Raw genomic sequence first — 25968 nt, forward strand, 5'->3', positions numbered from 1 at the left:
TTAAACCTACCTCTTGCAGGGTTACAGGAGGTAGACATCATTAACACAGACAACAGTAGCAGCCCAGAGTTGTGTGAACGAACAGGCAGCATTTTAAAATCCTTGAGCGACTCCCCGACCTTTTCCCAGCCCCGCTTAAAAAAAATAGGTTAGCATTTCATATTGTGTTTTGGTGTCTTCCTTTGATTTCTCTCACCCCACTTTCCAAAAAGCATCAATGAATAAACAGTACAAAAGATGCTGAACTGGTGCGCTCCCTAGCCCAGCACACACAATAATTTCATAACATTACAAGCAGAGTAGACTAAGTATGTCTGAAGGTGTCCACTTTTTTTTTTAAAAAAAAGGCTAATTAGGGCAACATTTACCATAAAACCAGCTGAAGGGGGGGAAAAAGGAAAATTAAAAAAAAAGAAAAAAAATTGATTGCATTGCAAACACTAAACAGTTACCTCTTCAATTAACATTTTAAAACTAAGTTTCACCTAGTATGGTCAAGTAGAGCATTAAAATGCAGCAATCTAAAAATCAAGATGACTATTACAATTAAAAATTGCTTCTGTGAATAGCTACACAAACAGATGTATTTCTTTGAACAAATATAAACAAAAGTCTAATTTAGACTCCAGTACAGCATCAACAGTTCAAACTTTAAGATGTTGAACAATCCTTTTCCACTTCAGTGCAGTGTAGGAAGAATAGCACACGTTAAAGTTTGTTACGAAAATAGAGTTTATTAAAAACACATCCCTATTGTTTTGAGGAGCTTTCACCGTTACCTTTTCTTAAATTAAAAAAAAAATAGAAAGCACTTCTACTTCTGATTTGTAAACTTTTTAAAGTCAAAACTTTAAAAAAGTTACAGCAAAAATGGGTAATATTTTAATCATATCTTCAGTATTTTTGTGTTATGTTGTGGCTATTTTAAATAGAAGGGAAGCAATCAAATTGCTTACAATTCCCCACCGACTACTGAGGGGCTGTGATATAAGCAGAAGCAAATATAATACAGCAGACTGTACAACTCTAAAGCTCTACACTCCCACAAATGTCACTGACAAATTCCAGTCTCTAACGAGGAGCCTCGGCAACTGAGCCCATATCCTTTTCAGCTTGTTCCACAGATGAGGTAGCCTCAGATGTTAACGCTTCGTCAGGTTTTACACCTGAAGGTTCAGACTCTCCTTTAGGAAGTTCTGAAACAATGTCTGCGTCCTCCATTTTGCCACCATGAGATTCATGGTTTTTGTCGCCATCTGCCCTGTCTGTCATCTCGGCTTTCTCCTTGCCTCGGTTCTCTTCCTTGTCTCTACGAGACTCCCTATCTCTAGAATCTCTCTCTCTGTCTCGATGTCCACTGGACCGCCTATTTCTGTCCTCCAAGTCTCTATGCCTATCGCGCTCGGGGCTTCTTCTTCCCCACTCTCTCCTTTCCCGATTACTGAGTCGCTCGTGATCTCTGTCATCGTTGCGGTTGCCGTAGCGCTCGCGATCGTTCTCTACCCGATTCCCAAAAGATCTCCTTCCGAACCTCTCCTGGTCTCTGTTGGGAGTGAACGTCTGCCTGTCGTTCCTGAACTGCCTCCCGTCTCGGTTATCCTCAGGTCCGCCCGGCCCTCCGCTGCCCGGCATCCCCCCGGGCCTCACAAAGTGGCCCGGCGGCGGGAAGGGGGTTTTCATCCCGTGAGGAGGAGGCATCCCGAAGCCCCCCGGCCCCGGAGGGGGCCCTCTGTGCATCATGTGGGGAGGCATGTGGCGCGGCGGCATCAGGGGGAAGCGCTGCAGGGGCGGCGGGGGCATCCCTGGCGGTCGCTGGAGTGGTATCAAACCGGGCCGCGCGCCCAGGAGGCCGGTGGATGGAGTCTGCAACCCAACAACAGGGGCGGGCGGGGGTGGCGCAACGCCTTGGGTGCCTGAAACAGAGGAACAGACACACGAGTTAGAAGAAGAGCAGGGGAAAAAAGCGCTTTCATCTGTTCAAAAACATTCGGAAATTCTCAAGAAATGAGGAACGCAAGAATTGTGTGTGGGGAGGGCAGCGGGCAAAGCGTCTTGTGCTGGTTCGCGTACCGTAAAGAGCACGCCGTCTTAAACAGAAATTTCTTTTGTGCTATGAATAATTACCGTTGGAATGGACAGTAACTATTCACTTATCCTTAAGGCCTCCCTTTGTGAAGAAGCCATCGCTGCTTTGCAGGTCAGAGCTCTTCCTCACCGCCAGCCCAGCGTCTCGTGTTGACTGCCGGCCAAACACCTTCCCAATAGGTTACGCTTCCTAATTACAGGCACATCATCTACTTTTGCTGTCTTTGAAACTTTTCTCCTCTGTTACAAACACGATCTAAGTCATATGTGTCTCAACTGTTTGAAATGTGAACTGTGTCATCAACAAGATTTCCGAGGCGCAGAAGAGGCAGCAGGTAACAGCGAGTGATGAAAGCAGAGCTAAGGCCAGGCCAGGGCCGCGGAAGGAGCAGGAAATTGCACAGTTCAATTTACCGTTCCAGAGAAAACGCATAAAACAAACTAAGTTTAGTTTTAGTAAAATATAACTTGCAATGTAAAACTAAATGGAAATGCAAGAGGTAATTTCTGGATTATTATTAATTTAAATACAGTTTTGTATCTTTTGTAGTACGTATCCAATGCCAACTATTTTCCACTCTTACTCGTGGAGTACTGGAGTCTTGGCTTTAGCATGGTCTTCAGAAAAGGAAACCCAGGACCTCCCAAAACATCCCACTTTCAGAAAGCTCAGCCCAAAACCTGCTGACATCAGCACAAGGAGCTGCGATTGAAAACGGAGGAGTACTGAGCTCCAGATGAGTACTTCACACCTCTGTGTATGCCAGCTCCTCTCCTGTGGCTCCAAAACTTTGTTTAAATAAGTAACACAGTTGTCTCATGTCCTCTGTGGTTTTTACGCCGGATCCACCAGCCCTGGGCCCTTCTGCTCATTAGCATTTTACCTGAAAATGAGCTTCGTGTATCTAAGGAACCATAGCTATATATACCATACATTTATATACACATATACATATTTAAAGCAAACTCCAAAATTAAAGAGGTCATTAACAGTTGCCAGACTGAGCAAAAATCTCTCCTGCTATGGAGAGATTTGCTTTCCTTTTTAAAATGTGGTGAGACTATACTGTTTTATTTGCATGTCTTAATAAAAATGAAGTTAAGAATGCAGGTTACATGAAGGTTTTTAACTCCTGCCCTTGGGTAAAACTACGATGTCAAATAGGCATGTAAGTTAATATTGAAATTAAATACCTGGCAGTGTCACACCAAAAACTGCACTTGGAGTGAAATCATAGAATCGTTAGGGTTGGAAGAGACCTCCAAGATCATCTGGTCCAACCATCCCCCCACTACCAATGTCACCCACTAAACCATGTCCCTAAGCACCACGTCCAGCCTTTCCGTGAAATGGAGCGGCCGTGCCATTTTGCAGATACCCCACGTTCCAACCAGCCATCCCGGCTTCCCTCTCCCTGCAAGTAATTTATTTAGCATTTCTATCCCAGCTATGCGCGAGCCTTCTGAAGAGCTATTGCCCGGTCACCACACTGCTTCTTACCCTAAGAACATCTCTTAACAGAAACCTTTTTATCTCAGTGTTCTTCATACTCAAAGGAAATTACGTTTTGTGATCAGTAAACTCAGGTAGCAAAGACGTGAATATTCCTCCAGCCCACGGTATCATCTTACCTTCCCCTCCAAGCAGTCACTTTAAGACACGGCTTGATATGTCTCACTCTTTGAAAGAAATGATCCATCAGCAACAGCTTGTTTTTTTCTGGGGGGGGGGGGTTCTTTTTGTTTATAAAATGAGCAGCCCTCCCTCCTCGTGTTCATAATCGGGCTGTAAGTCACCTTGCTTAAACTCCTCCCGTGACTTACTACTACAGAGCTGGCAAGACAGACATACAGCCAGTGACGCCCAGGAACTTTATTTTGCTGAATGTTGAGGTTTGGGGACGTTTTTATGTAAATTCATACAGAGAATTTAAAAAATAAGGCAGAAAGGAATAACTGAGACCTAATGAGCTGAAGAGGATAAGCATATGTTTTCACTCTACAGCAGCAGAGTAGGTGAGGTTTATGACAGCACGAATGTGAGACAAGTGATAAAAGTTTTTCTAACTAAACAAGTTATCAGTCATTTAATTTCTCAGCTGTACTTCTACATAAAATTATGCATGGAAGCAGCACAATGGTATCTGGAAAGTCATTCTCTTTCAATCTGGATTGCATCATTAAGGTAGCTGAACACTTTTTGTTTTGAGTAAGCCCTCTCAAATTTTCAGGCTGGAGTACAATGTAGAGAGTACTACTAGTTTCCTTAATGCGCTAACAAATTAGGCACTAATTTAAAATTTACTCCGAAAGAGCTTTCCAGAAATACATCCAAATTTACTGAAAATGGTCAGTAAAATGAGCGGTACAGATCATGTGCAGCACCTGGGAATATTTAAAGCTCTTTGTTGCTCTATATAGAGAAAACCAGTATGCAAAATTTAAGTAGTTTGTCAAACTAAAAAGAAATAGCACAGCTCTTAGAGAAGCAATTAAGTGATTTAATGACCATCTCATACCTGTGCAAATGAGCGATGAAATTTATCTGCCCCAACCTGTATTTTATTAATTTGTTCATAATATAAGCCTTTTTGTAGTTAACCTTGTCATCTTGCTTATGGATATGGATCGTCAGCCAGACCTCTCACCAGTTGCTTATTCTGCACAAGCTGGCTAAGCCACGGCTTTTTATTACGAGACCTGGCTTCTACTGCTGGTGACATAAAATCCTCGGACCTTACACCTAATATGTTAATTCTGTTTAAACATGTAAAAACAGAGACTGCTTTCACAACTTCTTGTTACTTGTGACTTTTACCATTGATGCGTAACAGAAGATCTTCAGAACTTGACAAGAGTTTAACATGAAGAACTCATGCAAGAATGACCCCATCACCAACCACCTGAGTGTTTCCAGAGATGTAAGAACAATCACACAGCATCAAGTTTCATGCTTTCACTTTACTCATAAAGCATAGCCCAAAATGCTACGGCTGTCCTGAAGAAGTGTCTTCTATCCACAGAGGTCCCAGTAGCTGTTTTTAACTGTTCTGAGAAACTATGTAAAAAGCCAGATTTCCGTGTCACTGTAATCCCGTTTCTGATCATCTTCTGTCTGGACAAAGCCCATGGTGCCTTTGTGATAATCATCAGTGTTAAGGCAGAAGTGCAGCACCTGATTTTTTTGTTTTTGAACTGAACTCGGCTCAGTAAGCGACGACAGCGTCTCATAATTGTTCAATTACTTCTCAGTTGTGTTGTTAAAAGAAAGCAAGTGGAGGTGTTTTCTGTATCTAACATACTAACCCTACTTCAAATATACCTCCTTCTGCAAATGAGACAGAAGTACATATGAGAACACAAAGTCAAAAGCCTAGGGATCTAGCAAAACAACAAAATGAAAGGTTTACACAATGACATTGATGCTCACATTCTGCAGCATTCAACATGTCACACTGGATCCTCCAGCAGGGAATTCTGCATGTTTAAACTAGAACACTAAATACTATCAGGAACATCAAATACATCGTTTTAAGTCTTGTGTCTTTTTCTGGTGTTTCATAAGGAATCCTTCAGAACACATCAAGAATGTAAAGAAGCCTAAACTTTAAGAGTCTAAATACCAACTCACAGTTTAAATAACTTGCCGTAAGTACCAACAGTTTTCACCGTCGTCAACGCCCACCACTGAAGCCAGTAGGAACTTGCTCCTATTCATGTAAGATGCTTCAACAAGGATGCAAGAGTCAAACTTGCATGTGGATAGTGTTGATATTTGGTATTTGATTTCTAAAATTCCTTCTTTATACAACATAAATTGATCCAGGTCAAGGGATTTATTAAGGCAAAACTGAATTCCATGAATGGTGCTTGAGAATTCATGTTCCCTTACCTTTGAATTCCCATTCAGTATTATGAAAGCAACATTCACATATATGTAATTAGCAAATGTGCAGTGTTTGTTATGCTTTTCAAATGAGCTATCGTAAGTTGGAAATGTATTAGGTTTGTCATGGTTCATATCCTGTATTAACAAAAAGCTCCTACTTCTTTTTTTCCCCATACACAGTTTATAATAGTTTAATACTCAGATGAGCTCAGAAAAATGTACACTGTCTTTTATAATTTAATAGATATTACAAAAAGACCATGGCTACTGAAGAGCAATCCAGCAAGGGAGCAAAGACAAGTAGTTCAGCATGCGTTAACAAGAAATGAATACCAAGCTCATTGAGAACTATGGTATATTATTCTTTGATAATATGTAATTATCATTGTAGAAATTTTGGTATAAAGAGCATTAGACCAGAACCTACAAACTGCAATGTGGTGTATGTAATCAAGATAATAGATCACAGAATCTGAATATTTGAAACACAGCATCTGCAACAGCGATTTATTACTGGTCCAAATTACAGCATTTGCTCAACACTAAGAACAAGCTGACGAATCAAAAATGATTTAAAATGCTGTCACTTTCTGCAGTATGTACACATAAAAGGAGTCTAAAATATCTGCTCAGCAGAAGATTTAAAAATGACATGAGCACACACTCACAAAACCGGTTACAATCTGGATAATCTTGTTCAAATTAAGAACAAGAAGCTGTAACAACAGTGAATATGACCAAGGATACAACTAAAACAAAACAACCTGAAGGTGGTTTTTAGAAATAAGCACAAAAAAATAGATGTAATGTCCACAAGAGATCACTTCTCTGAAGCACAAACACGCCTTTGTTCAAAGTGATGAAAGAATTACATTGGAGGAATGAATGAAATTAGTGGAGGTGGAACAATGTAACTTACATTACTAAGAAAGCATATGAAATCTTACAATAATCAACTTAGAATTACTTTGTAACATATCTTCCATATAAAAACTGAACAGATAGATAAGCTTAATTTTAAAATTACAAAAATTAGAAAAGAGCTCCTCCGTTTGTACAGATTACATAAGGTATTCTCAAGCAAGGTTATTAAATTTGGCTTTTTGAGAGTCTCTTCAAAGCAATCTTCATTCCTTGCATTCAGCTTGCTGCAGTAAGTTCTTCTATCCTGCCCAAATATCCGAAGAACATTTCTTCATTCTTCTTGTTAAACTACTCAAGCCCCTTCATCCCTACTTCCCCAAGCAGAGTCCTCATGCCATACTTCATGATGCTGTCACACAAATCTTTCTTCCACCTTGTTATCTCAGCTTGCACAGCCCCATCATGGGCACGTTAAGGAGCAGTTTAAGAGGACTTTGTGAGAAACTACTCACACGATCAGTCATATATTCAAATAGCTAAACCATATACTTGTAAACACAAGTTCGTTTCAGCTGAAGCATTTCATTTCCCTCGCCTATACTTCCCCATGGCTAACTGAGGGTGATGCCGCAGCTATTCACTTATTTGTCCAGTTCATCCACCTCTGACCTGTACGAGACTGTGCACTAAGGCTACATTTAAACCATCAGGCCTGCAAGTCCTTCTGGGCTCCAGGACTGGGATGCAGACGTAGACTGCATCTCCCATCCGCACCCGTGGTGAAACCCTGGCACACTCCATTTCCCACACTTTGATTGCCCCAGGAGTGAGACCCGACGCACAGAATGAGAAGGAAGTAATGACGATGCAGCCTGGCCAGCTCCTGAATGCAGATGGTGGGGAGGTTAAGACTTCAAGGGACACTGCTTTGCAATCTAGATCAGCATGTGTGGTGGTAAACATCACCTCTGTCATGTTTTTCTTCCCATTTAAGGAGAGACCACATCTGGACTCTCGCATGCAGAGTTAAGCTCAACTGTTGAGTGAATCAAGGTGGTTTTAGAAAAAGTGTTTGATTTGTGTTAACTTACTGGAAAGCCTTGCAAGAAAAAAGACTGATAATAATCTTTTACTTTTAATCATATAAAATATTATGATCTGTTTTTTCCAGTTTTCTTGTATCATACACCTCGTGGTGAAAAGTTCCCCCTAAACTCTGAGATGTCAGGATAGAAGGATTTTACCCAACTCCCTCATTTAGTATCTTCTTGAAATAAGACACTTAAGTAAATGCATTTTATGTTGATGAGTAAACACACAGATCTCTTAGCTGTTCAAGTCTACATTGTCAGCTCACACATTAAGACAGACTTGCAATCCCATAAAAAGAAAAAATTCTCCTATCTGCTTGTTGATGAGACTGAACATTGAGAGCAGATACTCTGACCCCATGGGCAGCTTTATCCTCTTTAAGTACTTGGTAAACAAAACAATAAAAGCAAAGGCAGATTCTCCATTCTCAGATTTATCAAATTCAGCTTCCTTAAATTTGCAAGAAAGCTACTGTCTGAATAACTGACATGAGTACTTCATTTACTTCACTCCCATCTTCATTTTATAAAATCTTTTTCTTCTGTGTATAGCAATGCATGTAGCAAACTGCAGAGTAACTTAATACGTTTCAAAAGCTTGGAATAAGAAGTCGAAGTTATGCCATACAAGACTAGGTACGATGAAATTCCAAGAAATCTGGTTTATACTGTATTACAAATACTAAAAATGTCACTCAGCCATTGGGACAAGAATGTCTTAAATATATAGTCCAATAATCCTTATCGCTACTAAATTCTCTCAACCTATGGTATCCCTGCAGGATTATTTTTATTTATTTATTCTAAACTTTTCTCTACTTGTTAAATACCCAAGATACTCTAAAACAATTAGGTGCTGGTCTTGGATGTCTGCTTTGATAGATTTTAAGACTGATTTTCACAGAGCAGAGGCACCTCGGTTTTAAAAAAAATCCCTCTAAAAGGGATTTTGTCTAACATTAAGCAACCAAAAATCACTAGTAAACAACTGAAAAATAGAGTCATCACACCCAATAGCGTAGCTCAGCTCTCAGGAGACAAATCCTTCTTTGTTTTGCAGTATACAATGAAAATTTCTGGACAGAAACACACTTAAAAGTATGTTTTCCATTTGCTTGTCAGGCTCTCTTTCAGAGGTGTGAAATACCATAAATATAAACCCTCAGTAGGAAACGTCTTTTGAGTGTATGCTTGACACTGACGCATGAAAGGACGCATTTGTAAGGCAGCATATAGGTAAAAAGGTTTCAGAACCTGTAATACCGCAGGACTAAGTAATAGCTTTTTTAAAAACCATTTTATTCAGATAATTCATTCAATACATAAAAAAGTATACTGTATTTTCATAGATTAAAAAAATACACTAAAATAAATACTGTTCCTCTGTAAGATATATTTACAGAAACCTCTATACATGTAATAGTCGAGTGTAGAACACAGTTCATATGCCATACAGATGTTTTGTTGTAAATTACTTTTCTATATGGTATAAGCCTCAATTTATTAAAGCAGACAGCATGTCATTCTGTCCTGAATTTGTAACTTAAATGTTATGGCTTTTTTGTTTCTTCAGAAAACAAATAGAAGTTTTACTGCTTCTTCCATGCAAAATCAAGTCTCTAAAAATTATTTAAAGGCCAAAAAGAAGGACAGAAAATTTTTAAAAATAGAAAAATGTGCTTTACTTTCCCACAAACTAAGTCAGCAGCAAAATCAAAATTTGAAGAATATATACAAAAATGAACTTACCAAGAAGCGGAATAGCTTGGGTGACAGGAGCAGGTACATTAGTAGGTGCTACGGGAGGTGGAACAGTCCCATATATTTTGGAACTATCACTAGTTTCAGCATTTCCTCTGGATCCAGAAACCACTGTTGGGATAGGATTTCCTACAGATGCATCTTTTGTAGTGTCTTCATTGACTCCAGCTGCTGTAGCTAAGGAATAAGGCATGGGCATATTAAAAAATACATCAGCTTCTCTGCTTGCATGATACCTTCCTTCTACTGCTGCTTGCTCAAGGTTTAAACACTTACAGTTTGGGATGTTTACTGCTGGAGTGTGAGGAACAGATACTGGGGGAGTTATAGGTGGTGGTGGTCCAGGAGGAAGGAAGCCTATAAAAAAGTACATATTAACAGTGAGCATCACTTTAACAAAATGTCATTGTGTTGTTTATATGGCAGATACTGTTACTTGCTACACGGTTAAAAAAAGAACTTTATTACTAGGTAAATATATATAGGTACCTGGAGGTAAATGCATTGGGTTAAAACCAGGTCGTAAAAATGGAGGTGGTGGTGGTGGTGGCACGCCAGGAGCAAAGCCAGGAGGCGGGATTCCTAAAGGCGCTGTGAAAGCAGGAGGTTGGAGCGCACCAACCACAGGAGGACCTGATGGATGTGGTGGAACCTAAGGAAAAAAGAAGAGAAAAAGCATGTTACCTCAAGACTGAATGGATTATTTGCTGTTCAGATGTGGACTACTCTCCTCTGTGTTCAGTTCGTTAACACAAAACAATTTGAACTACCTTAAACCGCTTCACAACAAGGTGATCTAATTAGCAGTCTAAGGATTCTTGCAACTTACAATATCAACATTGATCTTGTTTGCCTCTGTTCTTGAAGAAAAAATGATTCTTTGTGGTAAACTGTTATTAACATATGATGATAATTCATCTAAATATACACCTTACACAGTAGCTGGAATTCATTTTAGCATTCAGTATGATGCCCTATTAAGCTACCAATCTGAAGCAATTTAAAGCTTTCTTTTTTCTTCTACCTGAGTTTGTATGTTAGAGTGGTTTGTTTCAAAGCAATCAAAACAAAAAAGCTTAATCAAAATGTTTTGCATTTAAAATTTGTTTACTGAAGTGAAGGAGAGCTGTGTAGTCAAGTGACCATAACTGACTAATCTGCATGACCATCAAACCTTCAGAACTACTTCACCAAGACTTTTTTTTGAATTGTTATTTCTAGAGTAAAGAAGGAAAAGTCTTTCCTATCTTATTCTCAGAACTGAAAGAAATGAACTAAGCAAAATGTTCTCCTTAAACCTGCAGATGTTTAAAGCTGCCAGGCACCTGATATCACTTCAGATTTCTGTTTCAGCTTCTTTACCAATGGCTAGTGAGCTGAGGCATGTTACAGCTTGTACCATTAGTATTTCAAAATCAATTACAAGAAACAGGCTCAAATTCTTTGATTATTGGGCTTTAATATAGAACTGCATCTTTTAATTTTAAATTCATTATTTATCTTTGGTTTATAATAACATGCTGATTAAACCCTGGCCTGAAATTAAACTAAATTAACAGGATCTGAGACACTACTGGGTGTGACAGGAGAAACCGCTGGTCAGGTAACAACGTGAGAAGCTGACAGAAGTTACAGGTGGCACCATAAGAGACGGTTGGATTCTGCGGGCGGTTTAGGGAGTGTTATGCGAACAACCGCCAAACCTCACAGATAACCAGACAGGAGCACTGGGGATCTTCTGAGGACTAGGACCTTGCAAGGCCAACTTTGAAGAGTTAAGCATAATCCAGGAATACTGTGTGTGGCTGAGATTACCTAGGTGAACATTAACTTTGAGTAATTCTAGAGCTGTTTCTATTAAATCCCAGCTAAAGCTTTAGAAAAAGTGCTGTGAAAACAGTAACCTAATAGTCTTGGTAGGTCCTTTTGTTTGCAGACACTCCTGCAAAGAAAAACAACTTGAAGGAAGTTAGACAAAGATAGAACTGTTGACTGCACAAATGTTCTGTGAAACAAGTGTGTATGTAATGCGTGCAATTGAGCAGGGGTATCAAGAAGGTAAGAGGTCTAAAACTGGGGGAACTTCTAAAGTGTTGGCAGTCCTGGAGTAGTGAAAAGCTGAGAAAATGGTGTATGAAGCATGTGTATGCAGTGGCTTCAGAAGGGATGATGAACAGTAAAATATTGTGATTTAACAAGAACAGAAGTAACAAAGGAGGGTGACTCAGATACATACTAGACGATGTTCATACCTAATTACCAAGGCATACTTATCTTTTTTCCCCAAAATGTAACCCTCTAACATATGATTGTAAGTAACAAGGTAAAACCTTTCCTTTAAGCAAAAAGAAAAAAAATGTGGGCAGTAAAAATCCATGCATAAATTGTCACAACATCTAATTTAAAATATAGTTTAAAGTTTCTCTGTTTTATAAAGAGATGGAACCAATGGCCAACAAATACTAACAGATAACAAAACCAGAAGTGGTGAACAGTTTCACAACAATAGCTAGTGGACTGGAAAAAATTAAGCAATAGAAACACTACTGAGAAGACCCTTTATTAATGGGGAGATGAACACCAGGGAGAAACTGGTATTTTATTAGCAACACTGAAACTGGAGTAATTGACTTCTCTGTAACTGTGTAATGAAAACCACCAGCTACACCTCAATGAACATGTCTTAGGGTTTGGCCTGTGTCCAGATAGAACTACTTTTGACTGCATAAAGAAGGCTCAAGGGAGACCTTATTGTACTTTACAATCACCTTAAAGGTGGTTGTAGCAAGGTGGAGATCGGGCTCTTCTCCCAGGCACCAAGTGATAAGGGGAAATGGCCTCAAGTTACACCAGGGGAGGTTTAAGTTGGATATAGGAGAAATTTCTTCCCTGAAAGGGTTGTGTGGCATTGGAATAGGCTGCCCAGGGATGTGGTTGAGTCACCATCTCTAGTGGTCTTCAAGGAATGTGTAGCCATAGAACTCAGTAGCATGGTTTAGTGGTGGACTTGTCAGTGCTAGTTGAAAGGTTGGACTAGATGTTCTCAGAGGTCTTTTCCAACCTGAATGATTCTGTGGTTCTCAGATTGAGAACTGAAGGAGTATCGTTGGCCCAGTGACCTAAAGTAGCACAGTCTACATCCATGCTCCAAGACAAGTAAATACATATTTAAGAGCACCTGGAGTCTCCAGTGGAAAGGCTGGAAAGGAGCCTGCTGGTTTCAATATGAAGAGTATAGGATGGATACGGGATCAATGCACGACTACTATATCCAGTTACGTGAAGGAGCATGAGGGGTTTGGTAATATATCAGGAAATTCAGTAGGTACACACATCTCAGATCGTGGTTTCTGGCTGAAGTCCCATCAAACAAACAAACAAAAAAAACAGACTTGGGGTTGGACTGGTAAACTTAGAGGAAAGGTAGCCACAGCAAATCCCTGAACTTAAATTTGTAACCCGAGCAAAGCCTCAAGCATGCTTCGTTGTGAAAGAACGGCAGTTTTGGTATGGCATCACCAAGCTTTGCCAGGAAAATGGAACATCAAGTTGCCCATAAGCTTGTCAGTGAACGTGTAACACAACTGACATCACAAGTGCCATTAACTGAAACTGACTCTCAGCAACCAAGAGATTTACCTAACTTGATCTCGGACACTGCAATACAACTTCAACACAGACCTACCCTCAGAGTGGACCACTGAGGTGGATCACTTAGACCTGCAGAGTGGGACCAGATTCAGCAACGGCTGAGAGGTCTGAATCTATAGGCAAGAAAAGGGCTCACTCCAGCGGCACAACACAACAATATTCCACCTATCTTGCCAACAGCCCAGGGCCGTGCAGCTGAAAACATGCTGTGCGTGCTATCAGGCCAAAGAACCAGACTTACCTATGAGGGCTATCACTTGTAAAGGGACATTATCCGTTTTAAACACCTTACTACTGGGTAGATTGATGGGTCCCAGTGGTACTGGCTATGACAGGAGGCCAGGCTGCAGGCGGCTGCACCCTGCACAGGCAACGTCGAGCAGAGCAGGGCTCCTGTGTGTGCAGCCCATACAATGGAGGCCCGTTTGGGCTCTGCCAGAGAAAGTAATGATGCAGATCCTTCTGATCCTAATGTTTCATTGGGACATCATCAGGGCTGCAGGCAGATCACAGAGCTTACAGACAGTGCCATTAGGGACAGCTGGATTTGTCAGGTGGTTAGCGGGGTGCTCTGTGAACAACAGACACTTCCCACTTCCCAATCAGAAAGAGGCATCTTATAGGGAAAAGGACCTTGCGAAGCCAACAGCACCTAAGTAACCATATCCAGGAATAGCATAAGGACAACGTTACTTAGGTAAAGGTATCATAAATAGCAGAACTAGTTATGGACGCAGCATAACTGGGATCAATGTGGAAAAACTGATTAAGCTAGAGTTCGGTACTTGCACGGAGACTGGAATAAAGAGAGGAACAACCATAACAAAAAGAGGGTAAAGAAGTGAGAAAACAGAGTAAGGTATGGGAATGATGCAATCAGAATTGTTTGGGTGTATCTGTCAGGCAGCCTTATGCTTGATCACCCTAGCCCAAAAAAAGTCAATGCATCAAACCTGTTCTGACATATTCCATGGACCAAACCTGCTTATCTGGTCAGAGGAACCAGGGTGGACAGGGTGTTTTCCCCGGCTGAAAGGGGAGCAGATGGACAGACTGTGTACCCTGGTATCACTGAACTGGTGCCCATTTCCAGGCTGGACAGAATCAGCAGCTACCCAGCTCTTGTAACAGCCTCCCCACATCTTACAGTCCTGAACACATTACTTTTACCACTAGTACCATTACCATCATCACAGCTGAACTTAATTTGCAAGTTTTAAGAACTATTTACAAATTAATAAACTGTTTTAGTTTTATGACACCCCAGAGAAGACAAATGAATTGATCAAGTATAACACAGCCTAAAAAGAAGTTCATAGCAAAACCAGAGATAAAGGCCAAATACGATAAACCAGAGATAAAAGCCAGCTCTCTGATCCTGGCCTGAACTTGTACAGGTGCAAGTATCTTTGCCATGGTAAAAAAAAAAAACAACACTGAAGTTGGCAAGGCTGAGACAAACTATCACCACACTCATATATTCTGAAACTGGTTGATTTTTTCTTTGTTTTCTTTTCCAGCATGAATTTAAAGGAAAATAAAATTGCTAATATTTGGCACAGTTAATTCTAATTAAAGCTAATTACAGCTAATGGCTATTAAAGCTCTCTGAAATTTGACATTTGACTCAAATGTTCATTTCCTTAAAATGCCTTAGAGCATTTCATAAATTCTGTGCCAAAACAACACTGAATTCAACTTACTATGTTCTCAAATCAAATAACTGTTAAATTGTGTCTTCAAATAATGTGAGTTTTTGGTCTTTACTGAGTGTCTGCCATATTGCAATTCGTAATTTTTCTCAATATTTAAAATAGATTTATTCAAATTTCCTCCCACTTGAAAGAAGGTATACTACTATCTTAAAAGTGACAAGAAAGAAACTATTATAAAACTAGTAAGACTTTTACCAACAAATAAAGCTAAAAGAAATAGACTGTAAAACACTAAAGGGAATAATTTTTGTCAAATATTACTTGAACTAATGGTAAAATTTCAGTCAGCGTTGTTTTAACAAACAAACATACAACATCAATTTTGACTAAAGAACCATTATAACAACAAAGGCAGAATATGAAATTTTTCAAATGCAATTCCCAAAGGCTGTTCAAAAAGAGTATACACAATACGAACCAAGATGAAAGCGCTATGCTATTTTAGAAGGTCTATAGCTTATTTAAACCAGTAGTAAGGAAAACTAATTAGGAAAACACAGAAAAATAATTAATGCATTCATAAAAAATGAGAGGGTGCAATTAATCTCATTGGTAAAAATAATCTACTGTAATAATTTATTCAGATTGAAATTCAGGTATTTGAAGTGCAGTCCTACAATAAACATTTCCAACAGCGTAAGAAGCGTATGTGGGTCTGCCACATTAGCATTAAAGCAGCAGTGAGGTTTTGGAGCAAATTGTCCATCATTCCTGCTAACTATGTGCTGATTCAATTCCCAGGGCCGTCCTGGTACATGCAAACTACATCCTTTTTCAAGGAAACCAAACCAGATACTCTGCTCCTGCTGGGCACAAAAAAACCATTAGGGTTTGGATCACGTTAAGTTTTTCAAGTCTTCCATTGCCACTGCAATTCAGCAGAAAAAGAAGAGTCTGTTCGACTGTATTGCTCCTCTAGGTAAAGAAGGTCAAGTAGTGGCTTTCAGGTGCATACTGGATTTATGGTGCAGGAAAGTTATCTACATAAGATGTCAGCACAGCCAGTCTGCTAACAAGAGCACTTTTAAGCGGGGACAACAACACAACAAATATGCACACAAGATCAACTAGTTATTCACCGTATTTTCTCCCTTCTATTTATGTATTGCCATAGTAAATAATTATCTAAATTAAGTTTTTGTTCAGATAACCAGAGCAAATTGGAAGCAACTCTCACCTGTGGAGGAGGTACTGTAATTGGTGCAGGCATGGGAACGGGAATTGGAACAGGTAAAGCTTTAGGTATAGGTGACACTGGTTCATTATGTGTAGCTTCTGCACCTCCATTTTGAGCTACTTCATTTTCAGACTTCTTGGGAATTCCCTTCCACTCTGCAAATAAGTTATATGTGAATCAGTTCAGAAGAAGTGGACAAGTAGTCAAGCCATGTAAAAGCCATATACTTTGTGATGTTTACAAGAATGAGCTAATTAAAGCTTTTTTTTTTAGATGAGAAGCACACAGAGCCAAGAAACATTTACATGTATTTCTGAGAAAAAAATCCAATGTCTTCGAACACACTAACAACAAATCACTGACAAATGGCAAGTAGGTTTATTCTTTTCATTAGTCATTTAACAACTCTTTGCACTCAGAGCATTTATACGTCTGAGATTTTGACATTATCTATAGCAAAAACAGTGAGGCTGTTTTGGGACAAGCTTTCAACAGATTCTGTTATTCTATGGCAAGAATGAAGCTGGTTTATTTTTTTTAAATGATTTGAGAATTCATTTCTGAAAAAAATGAATTTTCAAGTCTTGAACAAAGGAAAAGGAGAATACAACAATGAACAATTGCAACAAAATAGGAAAAGGAAAATATGAAACACAGCTTTAAGCTCATTTTAGAGAAGAAGTTGGCCCCTATTGTTTGTCAGAACTTCTTGAGAAAAGACAGCTGAAGAGAAAGAAAGGATCAGAGAAGAGGCGTTAGTTAGACAGACTTAGATTTAAAAACACACTCTACTTATTTATGTGTATTATGATGAAGACATGTTACTATTTAGAGTAATAACCACCCAATTAGGGCAAGTTAGACAGAATGACACAATCCTGAAATGGTGTTTTGGGAGCGAGACAGAACAGCACACAATGGTTGCACTGTTAAAGCCAACACAGTAGTCTAGAGCACCAGTTCAAGGAACCTTAAGCAACTTCATTTTCTTAAGTACTGCATTCATTTAGTAATAAAGTACATTCATTTAGTATTACTTTTAGAAATCCCAACAGCCAGCATGCTAGCAATTCTATATTAATTTGAAACTGCTGATTTTAAACAGGTGTAATTTTCTTAATACATTCTTAATACAAAATAGAAGCCTATTATTTTCACTGATTTACACCCAAAATAACAAGAATTCTAGTTAGGTCAAGAAAAATACAAAACTTGCTAATGGAACTGAAACTGATTTAAGTAGAAAAATAAAAGGCACTTTTAATGGAAATTATGAAGTTGCTGTCATCAGCTGCTATACAAATACTCCAAAGGCAGGCTCCTCTGCTAGGGATACCTCACACAAACCAGTGGATCACCAGGTTGGTCTGGGACTAGTGAGCACTTGCAACATTGATTACTATCAATGGCAAACCCGAGTGCAGCTCAGTTTGTCTGGTATACAAGTGCAATTTTAGCCCAGACCAATAATCCAGCTGCACAACCCCTGCCTGTTGAGGACTGTCATTAACTGACAAAGTCTCTCTGATCTACTGGTCACACATCCTGCTCTTTGTAGCCATTTCAACAATTTCACAAGCACCTCAGACTCAGGAAAGTTAGCCACACCAAATTCAGTGTATCAGTAAAAAGGACGATTTTTAAAAAGCATTTAAAGATGTAGCAATACCTTACCTGGACTAAGAGTTTCATTGTCCAACATTCCTCCTTCACAGAAACTTTCAAGATCTTCAGGTTTCACTTTGTCCCATGGTATGTAAGTAACACCTAATTCTACATCCCAATACTGCTTGTAATCTGGCTTTATTCCCTTATTCAAAGCCCATGCAATCTTGGGGAAAAAAAAATAGATGCAGTTAGTAATGTTTTGATTTTAATGGTTTTAATAATCTGTTATCACAAAATAGCATTACCAAAAATGGCTACAAAGCAAACAGAATACTCTAATTGAAACAGCAGAAAAAAAACTTTGAAAATAAGTTTTTTTTAAAGGCACAACTAGCTCTTATGTCTTGGCTTGTCTCTTGCACGTAATTTGTAAAAATTTATACAGGCAGTTCCTTTAAATGTTCCCCCATCACTGTAATAAATTTTATTCCCCTTCAGAACACAGTGCCACTCTCTAATATGGTGTTCTGCAAAAGGTAAAATTTCACCAATGAATGCATTCTTCCTTAATTATTAGCACTATTTGTAGGATTATAACTGTGTTTAATTATAAATGGTAAGACAAATAAGCAGCAACAACAAAAAAACATAGTTATGGTCCACTGGAATGACTAAAAGGACACCATTTTTGTTGTTCAGATACACAATCACTGACAGTCTTTCACAGAAACTGATACAAGTTCCTTTAATCGCATGACAGAACAAGAAGAATACTTATCAATAAAAAAAGAGGTTCATTCACATACATTTATGGAATATCATATGCAGACTACGTAAAAATCTGAAATATCAGAAAGTCTAGATTATAAGAAAAATGATTCCAGTAATTACAGCAATTTTAGAACAGCCTGACATTTTCCAAGAAATACCTTTATAGATTTCTGATTGACTTTGAAGTTGCCTCGGCTCAACTTTTGTAGGGCACGATAAGCATCTTGTCTGTGGACCATTACAATATAGGCACATCCTCTAGGCGGTATCATCTGTTTGTATTTTAAGGAAAAAAGAAATAGTTTTTGCTAACAGTAACAAAGCAATGAGCAACATACAAGTGTTAAATTACAGTAAGCTAGAACACCAGCAGGTGTTTCAAAGAAGACTATTAAATATGAAAGAGAATGTTAGTTTAAGAGGCTGAAATAGACAGCATCTTCTGAAAATAAAAAATTCTAATAAATTAGAAGCAACTTCTTATGCAGGAAGTTTTTAACTCTATTAAATGTTAAAATATGGGTTCCTGTTGCATATTTAATCCTTAAAAATTTTAAATAGTAGTGTATATGGAAGCGCTACGGCATTGGAATCAGTTAATCTGTTGGAAGAAACAAGAATACCCCCAACTTTATTCCAAATAGCACGAATTGCTATCTGCACCTCCATTCAGTTTCACCTGCAGTTTTGTAATAATTTTTTATTCTTTGCAATGGATTTGAGAAAAGGCTTCAATGATGTTTTAACAAAATTTGGGAATAGCAAGAAAATTAGTCACATCTTTTAGTTTGTTTCAATAAAATATCATAGCCAATGGAACATAGTTTTTATTTACATATAAAATATCCTTAATACAGCAATATAATAATGGTTTTCTATGCTTACGTCTAAAACGACCGAAGAGAAACTAGCAAAAGAAAGAACACCAGCTTGAAGTCCTATTAATTCCTATAATCAACCACAAAATGGAGCAGACAAGAAGCTCAGTAGGTACAGGAACCTCTCCCTTCAATGACCCTTTCTCATTCAATTCCCTCTAGAGAAAGTACAAGTTGCATGAAGTTGGGGTAATTACGAAAATTATCCCATCACAGAGGCATCACTATATAAAGAGCAAGCAATGAAAGCAACTGCCCTTTTTTCTTTTTCATCCCTCAAAGTTGCCAAACAAATTGAGTCTACACATTAGAAAACACAATCATAAAGGAAATGACAGCTCTTGAATCTTCTGAATGTATCAAAAATAAAGGTAGCTTAGAACAGTCTGAAAATCATTTTTGAAAGCTAAGCTTGCACTGCACCATTTATACTTACATTTATTGACTCAATTGGGCCAAACTCCTCCAAAAGACTGCCAACATCCTGTTGCGTAGTCCTTTTGTCAAGTTGTCCTACCCAAAGCGTAGTACTACAAACTGCAAAGAGTTAACACAGCCTGTAAGAGCACTTGTAAATACACACTTCATAAGCCAAAAATAGTCAAAATAGTCATGTTAAAATAGCCAGTTACAACAAAATGAAAAAGCCAAATGAAACAGAACAACAACAAAAAATGTATCTTTAGGAGTATTTGACAAAGGCCTCTTTCTTTTCCTGCCCAGAGCTGAGTTAAAAGTGAACCACAGCGACTGCATCAGAATCCCTGAACTGCACATGCTGAGAAGCTGTCCAGTTAACTACTATTAAAATGACTTACAAGTTCTGATGATCATCAGCTCTGCAAATGATTACAAAAAAGGAAAGTATGCTTTGCTGCTAAGATTGCTCCATGAAATACCCTTACGCATGCAATGGATATTTCACAACAATGTAACTGCTAAGTATGAAATCCAAACTATGGGCCAGCATCACAATATGGGTGGTACTTACCAGCAAGATGAGAATTAGATTGTTTATGGTGACCCGCATGCTACTAGCGGAGTTTTCCTCCAGAACGCAGTGACAAACTACAGTGAGTAGCAGTACTTTTATCATCTTTAGCAACCTAGTCAGTGCCATTTCTCTCAATGGTTAAGTGAAAAATTACTGAAACAAGCTTTTTCTTTTGGGAGAAAGTAATCAATATGTTTATCTCACTCCATTCTTGAAGGCAGTAAAACAGCAGATGAGCACATGGTATCACATTGCCTCTGGAGTACCATCACAACATTCAGTACTCCCCTATTTTTTCCCCACTACCTGATACAAAATCGCTAACATAAAAGGCATTATATGACAATCTGAGAGAGATGTTAGTAAAAGCTATCTTACACCACTGCCATTAGATACTTTAAATTAAATTTTAATTCTTTGCAGTCTCTTTAAACTACTGTTATTGCCATCCACAAGGTTTTGGCTAGTTAGAACTCTGTATCTTTTGTCCCTTTTATACAAAAAGATTGATTTGATATGATTTGATGCCCCCAAGAATATTTAGAAGACAGCTACTACGTTGTCTACAAACACAGGCAAAGCCAACCTTCTTTAAGAAGCCAACATTCTTTAAGAAGTCGTGACATTAGCCTATATGTTTTCCAGGTCAAAGATCTCCTTCAGGTTGGAGAGATACACAGCACTGAGTCATTAGAAAAAAATCACAACCATGCACTCAGCTTCTTGTGCTCAATTTGCTTTACGTTGTATGGCTTGAAGGAAAGAAAAGAAAAACATGGTGTATCATCTTTTTCTTTTCCTACCTTACAGCCAAAATACTTCTGACTTAAGAGATATCCCCAAAGGCCCAATTGTCTATTATTAGTGTAAGGAAGAACAGAAATGTGATGGATTTGATTCTTGACAGCTTTAAAATAGTTCAGAAAATAATTCACAGTACAGTTTACTTCTATTTTGTTTGGCTGAGTCTTAGAGATCATATCAAATAGCACAAACTGCAAGAAAAAGGGATGGAGAGGGAAAGGAGGAGTCAGATCAGAGAAAGTATTCCAAATGGTACTAAGCCATGCAGCGTCTTCACTCCAAGGAGAGAAGGGAGAGTACCTAAGACATAGCTAATTTTTTTTCAGATTTTAGCTTTCTTGCTCTTTGACGTTACAATTATACATCATTAATGAAGTGATGCTTATTTAAACTGATTTCTAGTACTAAAAAAATGGAAAATGAATGAATGAAATGAATGAAAAATGGAACCAGAGCAAGAACAGACAATGGTTAAAAATTACACAACCTGATTTTTTTTTCCCTGTCACAATATACTGGGCTATCTCTGGTATGTTCTTTGGGAAGATGGTAGTTTGATAAGTAAAAAAAAAAAAATTAACACACATCAGATTTAGAGTTGTCTTCTGGGAGATTCTCATCACACATCATATATTAAAGGTAAGTGGACTAGTCAACATTAAATTTTAAAAAAATAAGTCTAAGTAATGTATCTTTTCAACATTTACAGTTTTTCTAAAATACCTAAGTTTGTCTTGCTAGTATTTCCTTTTAATTAGGCACAGTAATTACGATATAACGCCTTCAACTTTACAGAACTCTAAAATTCATTACAGAAAACACTGGAAACACATGCACACAAAAAAATCCAGGTATGAACCATGAAGATGCTGAGCATATGAAAAATGGTACTACGAGAATTTTCACGGTTACAGCAATTTATCAATGATAAACAGAAAAAGCGAACTTACCACTAACAGTTTCTGATTTGATCTGCGGAAGGCCTTTTGATCTACGTTCTCTCTCCCTCTCACGTTCACGTCTCTCTTGTGACCGAGACTTAGGAGAGTGTCGGCGTCTATCTCTGGACCGTGATCGAGACCGACGATGACGTGACCTTCGAGAGCGTGAGCCCGATCTCGAACGCCTCCTTTTAGGTGACCTAGTTTAAACCAACAATTTACTGTTTTTGTTTAATTTATTATTATTATTTTACTCCTTACTCCTTACAGAAGGGGAAGGAATTCAACTAAAGCCCTCGACAACTATGACTACCAAGTTTCACTAGTGTTGTCCATACACAGAATCATATATGGAACAGTAATTTTGTGTAAATAATCCCGAGATTAAATCAAAATGAGACTTTCTTGCTAAACTTGCGTTTTGGCATTCACTAATAGAATCCAACCTGCACAGCAGAATTACGCACTTCTGTGAAGTGGTCCCCAAAGCAAGTAAGTATGCTGAGTGAGGGTCCCACAAAGTCAACACAAAATACAAGTAACAAGACTGTCCTAAGGCACTGAAAATGAACTCCTGCAACAGTCTGAGGAATTAGCTCACCTCTGAACTATTCTCTGCTGTCTGACAGTTAGAAATTATCACCCCCACAGTAGATTTGGCAGCACAGAACCAGGTTCTCTGAGCTCCAATCAGCCTAGCTCTCCCCAGTACTCAGAATGCCCTTTCAAATCTTTGGACATGATACACCTAAGTTCCTTATGTTAAAATCCAATACTCAATATAACATATACCCTCACTAAACTAAAAGAGATTTCACTAATTTACCTTGAGGCAGATCTAGATCTTGACTTTCTGCTGTCAGAAATATGTCGTTTTCCTTCTTGAATAGGTGGCTGTTCCACTTCCATGTCCTAAAATATTAAGTTTGACTGGTGTTACAGGTGCAAGCATTTTATCTTGTTTTGTGCCTATACTGAATTATGTAACAGCACTAAAACTATATTAAATAGTCACATACATGAAATTAAAATATAATGCCATTCTCCTCAGAAACCTCCCCACTACTAAAGCCACCAACAGGAAGATAGCCTGGTAGTAAATTAATTTAATACAACCACTGAAAAACACAAGAATAATTTGGACAAAATTCTCATCTTCAACTTGTAAATCGTTTCTCCACATTTTCCTTTATTTCAGCACCATACAGATGTCCAAAGGATATCATTAAAGTCAGTCAGCAGATCCTGCTCTGTGACCAAACTCATAGGCCCTGGCAGGAAACATCTGAACAGACAATTTGTTAGAATTACTGATTCAACACACTTCAAGACTAACAAACTAATTAGGAAGATATCTTGAGAATTCTCTCTTTACTACAGGTGGAAAGCAGAAATTATTTATAGAACCTGTGACATCACAGGTCACCACATAACGACAGCTTGGTATCATTTCTTTTTCTCATTTTAGAATTTTCCTTGGAATAAGTGAGGTAAATATATTCAATTGCTGTAAGAAATTTAGAAACTTTTTTTAAAATACAGGCTTATATGGAGACTTGTTCTTTGATTTCTTCTTAGCAGTCACCATACCAACAATATCCTCTGAAGGACAGAGGCATATACATACATACACTTTGAATTTTTAGAACTTTTACAGACTTCCGAGTTCATTTTCTCTATTTCAGAGTCCACCCTTTAAAACCTTTAAAACCAAACCCTTTAAAATTAGCTTTTTCAAGCTGTTTCTCCCCAGAACGGGATTGCCTTGTTAGAACTTCTCGGAACAAAATATTCCTTAAGCATGATGGAGACAGGAAAGGGATGATGAGGGGAAGCAAGAACTCAGTGGACAGAAAATGCAATCCAGAGTCTGATACTGGAAGAAGCATACAGTATACATATGCTGTTTTTGCTAGATTCCTGAAATACCTAACTCATCACGTAGCACTGTGGCTATCCAACGTTCACTCAGATGAACAAACCTCACAGCCACCACTTGAGGTAGTTATCATGAAATTTCCTCTCCTGAACAAAGTATGTGCATTTGATAAAGACAAGTATTAGAGAGCACTGTAAATTAAAAACTTATTTATTTCAAAGGGTCCTCACCTGCTGATGGGGTTTTTGCATGTGTGATTCACTCTGTACTGGGAAAGGAGACTGAAAAGTTTGCTGCACAGGTGCTGCTGGCGGAATCACAGGCTGAGCCATTGGTGGAAACTGTGGGGTAGGCAGAAGACCAAAACCTGGCATTTGCCCATTAGGAGGAAGTGGGACCTTTCAAGAACAAAACACACAAAACCCTTCAGTTAGGAAAAATATATTAGGTTTTCCAGAAGTAAATTTGTCTCTCTGCTTCAGAGTCACAATAAAAACCCAGAAGTCTGAGAAAAATGAAGTAGGTCAGGCAGTTATGTGTACAGAATAAAAAACAAGTTCTTCAAAGCTTAACTAGAATAGACAACAAAATTCTCTTTTCTGGGAAAGTTGAAGGACTAAGCCATATTCACTTTTCGCTAACAGAAACATCACTTCCTTGCTTCTCCATCAAAGAAAAGTACAAAACACAGAAGACATAATGGATAAGGGAGAAACTAAAAAACCCTGAAGTTACCTGGTGGCGCATTGGATCCTGTTGCATTCCCATCATTCGCTGCTGAAAAGGATCCATATTTGGGAGTTGAGGAAATACTGGCTGTTGTATACCTTCTCCTGGAAATCCACTAAAAACAGTAATATTTGGTGAGACAAGTCAGTAGACATACAGACTTATTTTTGCCTTTGACATACTTGTACGCACATTTACACATTCTTGTTTTAAATTTAGACAGAAAAAATATATTATGATCCCATTTCCTCTCTAGAAAGTGAAAACAGAAAGAATGTCTTCCTTATATTTTCTCCATTTTAAGAGCAGTCCTTTAACATATAAAGAAGTGCTACAAAAAAAAAATTAATTCTCTTTCTTCCCCTTCTTTTCTTATATTATCTTGCTAAAGCCGTAAGTTTATGGAAATTTTTCATGAAGGTTGTCTACCTTAGGCTAACTATCCTCTTTTCCAGTTCATCTTGTGGGAATAAAAGACAGTGACCGTACTTTCACTGGGAAAAAAACCTTTTCATTTGAGAGAAATTTAGGGCAGAGAAGAAAGGGATATGTATATCACACAAGGATCACAGTGATACCATTCACTTCCTGATTCAACACACAGAATGGACAGTGCTCAGGGAATTAATGAGGTCCGTGCAGTTAATAGAGCCTGTTTAAAGGATGCAGTTTGTGTAAGAAAACAAACAGGATTTCAGGAAGATAAAGAAATCTAATGGTGATGTGAAATGAAACTTCGTACCATTTTAAAACACAGGCACCATACAATTCTTACACGATTCTGGACAAATCAGTTTTTCATACAGATTTGAAAATACCTCTGATGTTCAGAGGATACCTCTGATTTTGTTTGCCCAAAGTGAGACTTCTGGAATCCAATTTTCAGAAGCATCTTACGCAAGTATAAGACAATAAGGACAGAGGCTTAGAAGTGCTACAAACAGAATATAAACAAGCTGAAAAGCCTAGTCCACTGATCACTAGTTGGGCATATACAAGCAGTGGATACATTTGACCTACCTCATCTTTCTGTACTTCAGAGTTCCCATCTGTATTACAGGGAAAATACTACCAATTTACTTACAAGGCATTTTAATTAACTAATTAATACTTGTGGAACATTAAAGTGAT

The 25968-nt window shown here is 38.3% G+C and overlaps 1 protein-coding gene across 2 annotated transcripts in view; it reads right to left on the reverse strand.

The window, feature by feature from the left end:
• Positions 1–714: 714 nt before the first annotated feature.
• Positions 715–25968, reverse strand: part of SCAF4 (SR-related CTD associated factor 4) — a 46399-nt gene continuing 21145 nt past the window's right edge. For both annotated transcript variants that reach the window (XM_080597682.1, XM_080597683.1), the window contains 12 exons: positions 24844–24952; positions 24339–24506; positions 23056–23141; positions 22239–22429; positions 19927–20027; positions 18771–18884; positions 17908–18064; positions 16234–16388; positions 10180–10342; positions 9967–10047; positions 9679–9867; positions 715–1913 (listed from right to left, as the gene is read on the reverse strand). In XM_080597682.1, coding sequence (XP_080453808.1) covers positions 1072–1913; positions 9679–9867; positions 9967–10047; positions 10180–10342; positions 16234–16388; positions 17908–18064; positions 18771–18884; positions 19927–20027; positions 22239–22429; positions 23056–23141; positions 24339–24506; positions 24844–24952 — 2356 coding nt within the window. In that variant the 3' untranslated portion in view covers positions 715–1071. The remainder of the gene's footprint in view (positions 1914–9678; positions 9868–9966; positions 10048–10179; positions 10343–16233; positions 16389–17907; positions 18065–18770; positions 18885–19926; positions 20028–22238; positions 22430–23055; positions 23142–24338; positions 24507–24843; positions 24953–25968) is intronic.

The sequence above is a fragment of the Anser brachyrhynchus genome (genome assembly GCF_964034855.1).
Source record: "Anser brachyrhynchus genome assembly, chromosome: 1".
Classification (NCBI taxonomy): domain Eukaryota; kingdom Metazoa; phylum Chordata; class Aves; order Anseriformes; family Anatidae; genus Anser; species Anser brachyrhynchus.